At 29.0% G+C, this 10,044-nt stretch overlaps 1 protein-coding gene across 1 annotated transcript; it reads right to left on the bottom strand.

Moving 5' to 3' along the window:
- Positions 1 to 3,177: 3,177 nt before the first annotated feature.
- On the bottom strand, positions 3,178 to 5,776 carry LOC129312750 (aspartic proteinase NANA, chloroplast). Its single transcript, XM_054955444.1, has 2 exons — positions 4,968 to 5,776; positions 3,178 to 4,216 (listed from the first exon to the last, which is right to left on the bottom strand). The coding sequence occupies exons 1-2, from the start codon at positions 5,561 to 5,563 to the stop codon at positions 3,403 to 3,405; spliced, it is 1,410 nt and encodes a 469-aa protein (XP_054811419.1). The 5' UTR covers positions 5,564 to 5,776; the 3' UTR covers positions 3,178 to 3,402.
- Between the last annotated feature and the right edge of the window lie 4,268 nt (positions 5,777 to 10,044).

The raw sequence follows: 10,044 nt of genomic DNA, 5'->3' as shown, positions 1-10,044 counted from the left end.
AAAAAGATATATATCCTGAAAATGAAATAACAAGAGCCGCAAAACATTGCACGTGGTAAGATTTGGCATGAATGAATTATTATAATTAATAATTGGTCACCCAATTTAATTGACTTGTAAATCATGAACTCAAAACTGTTAAATTCATAACTGCTACAGAAACATCTTTGTCTTTCTCTCCATTTCATGAGTCCATCAATCCACACTCTTATCTTAATATTATTTTAATTAGGATATGATGATAATGGTGATCGTCATCATTAATATTTTTATATTTCATTAATTAAATAACAATTTTCATAGGCTGAGTTGTCTCACACATTTCACTGTCTAAAAATGATAGCTACAACTTATTATAAAGCAAAATACATTTTCACTTTGTTATCTCTTTTGGGATATTTGTCCTTTCCAATCATTATAACAAACTTGCATTATCTATCTACTATCAGCTAATGATAGTCGTCCACGTCAACCATTGTTGTGGCATTCTCACATACGTTTGTGAGCATTCTTTATCACTCTGAACCTACCAGCAAGATAATATGTTGTGTACGTTTGCGTATGTGTGTGTCCGTGTGAGATTAAGTCTATCGGATATGTTTGTAATTATAATTAAGATTTTTCGTTAATGATTAATGCCTACAAGATAATGCAAGAGTTCTTGTTGAATTCTGAGATCGAAGTTGTTCTGTGGTCAAAGGGCTTAAATTGCTTGTGAAGGGACAAATTAATATTTTATACTATATTGTAATTTGGTTTTTTCTTCAATATCTTCCATATATGCAAATGTTATTAGTAATAATTCTTTAATGTGAGTATTTCTAAAGTGGTTTAAGGGCGACTAAACAAAAATGTCTTTCAGAAATTAACTTTTTTTAGTAAAAATATTTTTAAAATAGAAAAATGACAATTTGATCTCATAAAATGTGATGCTAACAATGAGGTTTCAACGGATTTATTTAATATTAAATTTTTGTGTGAAATCATTTTAATACTCCTTTGTGATTTAAAAAGTTATGATTTTTTAAATCACTTTAGTCATTGGTAGAACAATACTTGCGAATATTTATATTAAACTTGTAAATGATATAAAATTAACTGAACTTTAATTGATAGAAAATTGTGATTTTGTAAATTATTTTAGTTTTTAGTAGAACTAAACTTACAAATATTTATACCAAGCTTGTGAATTATATAAAAGTAATTGGATTTTACTGAATGAATAAAATTGATAATAGAAAATTGTAAATACTTATGCCAAACTTGTAATCAACCATATAAAATTATTTTCGTAAATATTTTTAGTCATTGGTAAAACAAAACTTGTGAATATTTATACCAAACTTGTAATCAATCATATAAAATTAGTTGGACTTTGTTAAATGAAAATTACTAATAAAAAGTTGTGATTTCATGACTTATTTTAGTTATTAGTAAAATCAAACTTGAGAATGCTTATCCCAAACTTGTGAATTATATAAAATTAGTTACAGATAAATACTGAAGTAATTTTACACCAAAATTTAATCTCAAAGAAATTTTTTGAGACTTTACTATCGTTATCATATTTTACAAGATCAAATTATTATTTTCCTATTTCAAAGAAGTTTATGTCATTCTTCCTTTTTTTTTTTTAACTCCATTGGTAGCCTAGAAAATTTGGAAGTATTTACACCAATTGAACCCTATTGTGTGAGACTATTGTTATCAATGTTGGCTTTACATGTACCTTAGGGATATTTTTTGTATTTTTTTAACTTTAATACAATTGTATATTTCAAGATTCAAACTCCATTAAGATTTTAAAATAAGTTTATTCAACATCCTCGATTTTGAGAAATTAAATTAGGAAGGCAACTTTATAAGAAGCCAAATTGAACGTAATGTTCTTAAATTGGACGGATTATTAGAGAATCATATTTATAAAAATGGTTTAAGATATATTATTATCCAATTGTGGTTGAATAGTTTATAATTAAATTAGTGTGTTTTTAATCGTGCATAACTTCGTCAAATAAGAAAGGATAAAATTAATAATGTGTGTGTACATACAAATTGGACTCAAATAAACAAACAACAACAAAATTTAAATAAAGATAAAAATATAAAAAAATATAGTTTAAACTCACATGATGCTCATATAGATGGTTGGTCCAATCTAGTTAAATTTTCTACACAATACTTGAAGATAAGATAGCAACAAAACTAACAACGTCAATAATGTAGCATTAATTGTTAAGATTTTCAAAAGAAGCTCCCCACATGGTTTTAGGTAAGAACTAGAATATCATCATGCACTCAACTCTTTGACTTTATATAAATTACCTTTAGCGGACGTTTCACCTAAACAAAAAAGTATTCCTGAAGACTAAGTTTTATTTCATCTTCAGAAAAAATAAAGGAAAAACCTTGATTAGATCCATGTACTTGCATGCACATTCATTCATTTGTTTTGATTGAAAAAAAAAATAAGTGAGTCGTATTTTGAGAACTTACCAAAGCGATGACATGTCTTCAACTCAAAAAATATTTATAGGAATATTTACAAATCACTCATCATCAACAAAATCAATCTTTTGGGTTACGATCAAATTCTTACTTACTGGACTAACATTTGTTGTCATGCATATTCACTCATGATTGTCTAATTTTATGTATGTTTCTAAACCAAAGCCTAAGAATTTATGAGTTTGTCAATATCTTAACTAGGGAAAGTGACAATAAAATTCCAAAATTTGAAATTTATGATAGTTGAATTCTCGACAAATTTACAAGAAAATTAGTTGCAAATATTGATTCAAATAGTTGCAAACAAGAATTTCAAATGCAAATTAAGAGTTATATTTAAAATTTAGATATCATATTTGTAGTTAGAACTCCTAAACTTATAATTATATGTATCAATATTTACATCTGATTTTTCAAAATAAAAAAATTGCCAAGGACCTAAGTGTCATAAGTTCATTGTTTTAGGATTTTGATGTCATTCTACCTCTCAACTAATATTTTCTCATGGCTTGGTCATAGACAGCTCACTCATCAAAAATAGAAAATTATGCAAAGGCACCCAGAAATTCAAAAGAAGAAAAGAGAAAATAAAAAGAGGGTAATTAATTAAACGTTAGAGCTATACACCATACATTTTCAGGGAAGCATTGTTATGAGTCGCACAAAAGAAACTTTCACTTGCTTTATGATACACATTTGTATGTATTATTAAACAAAGAAATTATATAGAAAGAGAATTGAAAGAATATATTAATCATCATTGTCATAATCACATCACAATATATAACAACAAAGCAACTATAAGAAGTCTCAAATTAAAGTCATTTGCTTGTCTGTTTGTGTGCTGTTTCTTCTCCTGCAAATGAAGAACCAAACACTTAAATTTGGTATATATCAGCATGGAGATGGAGCAAAGCTCACAGTGTTATGAAACAAATCAAATTCCCACAAATGATTTTGCTGCATAATATTGCCTATGATTGAAACACCAGGCCAATCAATTCCAACAATCCCAATGCACTTCTCTTTTGGAGAAACATCAATCACATAGCTCTTCACTGGTGGCTCAAACCTTGCACCTCCTTCAAAGTGAAAAGCCAGTCTTGGCACTAAACTCTCATTGAACCCCTTTTTACTGTAACAATACTCAAATGGCTCAAATGCCTTCATTTTCTCAAACGCATCTAAAGGTTTCACCAGAGCCTCCATGACAGATACATAGGCAGGCATGGCAAGTAATGTCAAGGAAGTGCCTGAGTCAAGTATGGCTCCTCCATTAGCATTGAAATCCCAGACTATTTGTGGGATTCTCAGAAGCCGGTCTCCAATGGAGATACCTACCACATTTAGGCCATAATTTGAAGAGATTACCACAAGTGGGGTTGTGTGGATTTCTCTCAGGAGACTTGCTTTTGAAATTGTTGTGCCAAAAGTTAGGAAATTTGAAACGTTTTTGTGGCTTAGATGGTCAACTAAGCAGTATGAGAACTTGCCTCCATATTGTGAAGCAGCTGTAGCAACGAAAGAGTCATCTGAAAGACCTAGCCCTAATAAGCCATCAATGTCCTTGCTAACTGTTGGACCTTTAATCACAGATCTTGTGCATCCAATAATCATGTTTCTCAGTTTCCCTTTCCTCCCATTTGTCAGGCCTACTGTGAAAGTGTCCCTGCCAAACAATCCCATTGCTCCTGAGCCATCAAGGTATCTGCACAGTACAGTACAAGATCGAGAAGAGAGGTCAAAATGGTTGCAGGCTTGGATGTATTAATTGAAAACAAAAATGGGTTTCTAGGTAGAGCTAGCCTATAGGATTCATTATGTTTCTAGGTTTGGTGCAGCAATGTGGGTCATGTGAAGCTCACCTACTTGCATTAACTAGCATTTATAACCATTGTTTGAATGCTGGAAAGAATGGTTGCTATATGCAACCTGTTTGTTAAAGGTCATATAGCAGAACACTATCCGCAGCAATACTACATGCACATAGTGCGGATATTCCGAATGAATCATAGAGCACTTCGTCATTGATCATGATGTGTGTGGATAAGCAAGCTTATAAATACACTAACACACCTTTCAGAAGCATAAATGCATTTTTGTTTCTAGCACACCTAGATGGGCTGCTAGCATAGGTTGTGACTTGTGAATGTGAATGATGCTATTAAATATCAATCACATTCAAACCTTGAAAAATTAAACTCAACCCCATAACAAAAAGGGACATGTTCCAACTATTTTTGGCCAGCTTTTATATCGGGACTTGACTACTTAATTTAAACAAGGACATCCTCTCCCAACAGTGCTCGTCTGTCTCCCTTCCCCACAAGATTTTTAAAGTCTGAGACACAAGCGGAAACACAATTAATTGGCCACAAAACTTGTTGCAGATCGCATTTCAGAACAACCCCCTCAATCTGTCTGCAGTAAAATTGAAACTTGGACAGAAAAAATCTTACCTGTAGTCATAAAGGCATGGAGCTGATGAATTAGGACAAGCCCGGAGAGAATTCAGGTGGCTGAGATCAACCTTGCATTCCTGAGATGAGCAAGCCACTGGTTGAAATGTACGAGAACGATGAGGAGAAAACACCCTCCTTCGGCTCTGAGATTTTCGCTTGCGATGTGAAGTGAAATTTTGAGGCTTGTAATTGCAGTTGAACCAGGTGAGATCGCTTCCTGAATCTGCAATAAGCCAGAATCTCTGAAATGGTGTGCCAACTTTGACTTGAACAAAATACACTCCAGCTCCTAAATCTCTCCCTGCGTGCATTGGCATTTCAAAAGTTTCCCAAACCTTCCTTCTCGTGTGGCGAATCATGTCTCTGTGAGCAAGCTCTTTGACTCGTTCGAACCTGTCAAGACTCTGTTTCCTGCCATGGAACTGAACTCGAGGGTCGTGCCTGTGAACCAATTCAAGCCTCATTGTAGCTGAAGTTTGGTCATTTGAGCTGTGAGCAATGATGGGTAAGAAGAGGAAGCAGCAAATGGGGACGAGTGAAATTGGAGGAATCCAGCAAATCCTAGTCGTCTTCTTCTTCCTCTGCTGCTTCATGGCGATGATTTTTTGCGAGTTTTGATTCAGCAGATGAAAAGGAAGAAGAAGATAATGAATGGGTTTCAAGAAGAAACAGAGGAGGAAGGAAGATATAAAGAAAATCTGGAGAAAAGAGGCTAAAAATAGTGACCTTCAACTAGTTTCAGTTTTACAGAAGGGTCCATCTCAATTTTGGTTGGAAGTTATGACAAGAAAGAAAGACAGATCACAATTTGATATATCTCTCTCTCTATATATACTGGAAAATTGTTGCCGCCAGTGAAGAAATTTTTTAATAAAAATTTAATTTTTCCAGAACATTTTTTATACGTTAATATAAATTATAAATTTTGTAGTTTAAAAAAAAACTATATCTTTAACTGCTGAACTTTTAAACTTGGACTCGAATCAATATGGCTAACACTCTTTTTATTTAAATATATTTTTAAATGAATATCACATTTAATAAATATTTATTTATTTTTAAATTAATTATATCCTTTTATATTTATTTTTATTTAATGGTGATTTATCTTAAAATAAATATAAAATAATTTTTTAAGTAGGAATATTTTTTTAAAAAATAATAATTACATCTTAAAAGACTTAAAAATGTTAACATATAACTTTTCAAATAAAGTCTTATATTTTTAAATGAATGGAGTATAATTTTTGATTTGGAATAATTCAGTCATTTATAAATTTTTTGATTCTGTATAATCTAATATTTATAATTCTTTAATGAATTACTAAAATTAAGATATACTTAATCGAAGTTTAAGGACTACATCCGTAATTGAAAAAGAGTTAAGGGATTAAAAGTTATATTACGTTTGTGAGTCTATTATTCTCATGCAGTATGTGGGATCCATGTAAATTATTTTTAAAAATAGGAATAAAATATTTATTTGGGTCTAATTTAATTAATTGGTTAGCTAAATTTTGCGTGAATTTGTGCCCCCCACTTCTTCTGACGTCAAGCTTGTCCGGTACCTCTCCTACAATTATTGGTCCAGACTATTTTGGAGGCTTATATTGTTTTTTCCCACTTTCCAAATATTATTTTGTGAGTTTCCTTTTAGCACTGTTATGCTAATCTCTCTCTCTCTCTGTCTCTCACATGATTTGCCTTTCAAATTCAACCTCATATAATAATAATATTAATACTAATAACAATATTAAAAGTGTTTTGTCTCAGAATCTTTTTGTCAATTATTCAACCAGGCATGATCTATTATGGGCTGAGAAAATAATTATGGCGCACTACTTGAGGGAAAATTTAAGTTATGTTAAATTTTAAGTAGAACATATGATTAATAAAATACGTTTAAGACAACTTTTACATGATTTCAATGTTTTTATTTATAAGACGATTTATGAAATCTAGACAGTAATTATATATTTTTTTTTCAAAAATGTCATTTCAAAAAAAAGTACTCCCTTGGTCCTAAATTATAATACACTTTTAAATAAAATCATACATATCAATAAATCTCATTAAATACATTTAATAACTTTATTTTTTTAAAATAAAAATATAAAATTCTAAAAATACTCGTCATTTAGCATATTAAAAAAAGATAGAAATTAATTATAGAAAGAGAAATGGTAATATTAAAATTATTGCATTTAATGAAACCTTAATCTATCTAAAGTGTCTTATATTTTTAAATAAAATTTTTTTTAAAAAAATACCTTATAATTTGAGATAGAGAGAGTACTTTTGATTCATTAAGAAAGAGAGTGTAAGAGGACGAAAACATTTGTGAAAAGATAGTGAATTTTGATTTAAAAAAAAAAAGTGTTGCCTCCCTCTATCTTAAATTATAAAACATTTTTAAATATAATCTTACATGCTAATAAAACTTATTAAAAACACTTTATAATTTTACTTTTTGAAGATAAAAATATAAATTTTTAAAAATATCATTCATTTAATACTCCGTTGATGGAAAAATATTGAAAAGAGAGAATATATAAGAAGAGTAATATAAAAAAATTATCATTAATAAAACTTTATTTTTATTAAAATGTTTTATAATGTAGAATATCAAATCTTTTATGAAAATATTTTATAATTTGAAATGATCAGAGTATTTTTTTTTTTTTACATGTAGAGTAAGTAATTTTGCCTTATAAAAAGGAATGGAGAAAGAGCATCATGCTCCACAAGTAAAATGACAACTAATTATCAATTTAACTATATAAATTAGCAAACTTTTCATCTTTAATTTTGTTGGTGGACTAATTACTTCAAGAATAAATCCATTAAAGTTGCAAAAAAAAAAATTCCAAGAACCATAAATGAACAATTGATGACAAAATTAATCATTGAATTTTTTTATTGGAAAAACTATTCCTCAAAATTTTATGTCTGTTCGCTCACATGATTTTTCCCTGCTGTCCCACATGGATAATTTCCAAGAAATTAGTGTTGAGGTGGTAAATGTAAATAACGCGTCACTATTTTATTTAAAATATATATGAATTAATTGAATAATTCCCCGAAATGCGGGTTAGGAAAAAGTTGCATAGTTTGACTTCCCAAAAACTGCCAGCTGGCTGAAAGTTAATGGTTGACAAACCATGCAGCGCGTTCACATATTTAACCTTTATTCATATTTAAAAAAAAAAAAAAACAAGAAGAAAAAGATATCAAGTTTACTCCTTTTATCCGTAAAGTTTACTCTTAAGACTTTTTCAGAATTAATTATATAATATTTTATTTTAAAAAAAATACTGGTATTTCCTTTTCCTAAAATTATATAGGATTTATCTATAAAAAAAAGGAATATTTTAGTACTTCTTAAAAAATGTTAATAATTAAGTCAAATAAAGAAGACTTGATTTATAATCTCAAATATGATTGATTGTTAGAATTTTGTGGATGAAAGAAATAACTTTTCATAAAATGCAATAATATTCAAATCTAACTTCATAGTTAATATCAATAGTATCTAATATCTTAAAATTTTATGTAAAAATATAAACTATTGCTATGAGTTTGTGACTTGATATGTTTTAGTTAAAATCGCCTTTTATATAATTTATAGGAGAGATAATTCATTCAGAAATTAAAAACAATGATAAATTATATATCATAAAAATTGGAAATATTTATCATTTTTTATGACACTTCATATTTCTATACATTATATAAAATTTAAAAGATGAGTCGTACTAATGTTTACCCAAAAAAATAGTCGTACTATTTATAATTTGTTAATGATATTTACTTTATTATATTTTTTTATAGAACAAAAAATAGGCTCCATTAATAATAAAGATTATATCTCTCCGGATATGCTGAGCATAAATAGTAGACATCTCCAAAGTAAATTGTTACATACTTTATTATATATTTTATCATATGTACAGACGAATTTCAATGGAGCATTATATGACATTCAAGAAAGGTGAGTTCCATTATACATGGGTTGTGAATATTATGATTTGTTATTGATTTTATTTTGTGTGCGTGTATATATTCCCAACGATTTTATTATATATTGATGTTATTAATGGTATTGATATATTGATTTAAACAAAATGTGTATAATTTATTTTAATATTTAATTTTTATAAGCCACTACCCTTCCTAATACTTTATATGCTTTTATTTATAACACGACAATAATCACAAGTATAGTGATAGTAAACATAATTAAATGAATATTATGCAACTTATTGACTTCATTTACTTAAAGCCGAATAGAGGGGAGGAGATGAATTGAATTTTTTAAATGAAAACAATATTTTAGCATAGTTTAATCCTTTAAGAAATTACCTATAATATCCACACACTCACCCATATTTACATTCCTATCCAAAAGGCAGAAAAACACACACATTACAAATTCTCACTCTATTGAGCACGGAGCCTCCTCATTGAAGGAGGGGTACAAGTATTACTGGGCCACAAGGGGCGCGCGCGCGCAGATACATATATTTTATGTACAAAAAGTAAATTTTTCCAATAATAGAAATTATTTTTTCCAAAGGAATAAGGGTAAATAATAAACATCTCCCAACTAAGTTACTAAATACACAACTGAAACATATCTTCTTTATCATTCAACTTGCACCATAATTTTCTTTGTGATGCTTGCATTGCAGTTCTTTTCAAATAAATGTAAACTTATATTTTATTGCTATTATATCTTGGCCTTCTCATAAATATTTTAATTTTTATATATATTACACAAATTTTCTGTTTTTAAAATTTATATAATTTTTTCTTGAAGAATAAGAAAAAATATTTCATAAATCTTACGTAACTATTATATATTTAAACTAAGCATATAAATTGATTAAGAATTATCTACTCTTTATCCTCTATCCACCGAGAGAGATTGGTTTACAAATGAACAAACTACTCTATTACATAAATCTCATTCTATAAATCACCCTGTGTGTGTGTGTGTGTGTGTGTGTGTGTGTGTGTGTGTGATTTCATTCTGTTGCAGTCGGTTATGCATTAAAAATCAAATTGACATTGA

The sequence above is a fragment of the Prosopis cineraria genome, unplaced genomic scaffold (genome assembly GCF_029017545.1).
Source record: "Prosopis cineraria cultivar Desert tree isolate PC_DT_omini unplaced genomic scaffold, ASM2901754v1 PC6, whole genome shotgun sequence".
Lineage (NCBI taxonomy): Eukaryota > Viridiplantae > Streptophyta > Magnoliopsida > Fabales > Fabaceae > Prosopis > Prosopis cineraria.
This window is presented reverse-complemented; position numbering and strand designations above follow the sequence as displayed.

Bases quoted from the DNA above. Each gene is read 5' to 3' on its own strand.
- LOC129312750 (XM_054955444.1), bottom strand. From the start codon at position 5,563: ATGAAGCAGCAGAGGAAGAAGAAGACGACTAGGATTTGCTGGATTCCT. The intron at 4,217-4,967 runs GTAAGATTTTTT...TGTACTGTGCAG, and splicing joins CCATGCCTTTATGACTACAG to ATACCTTGATGGCTCAGGAG.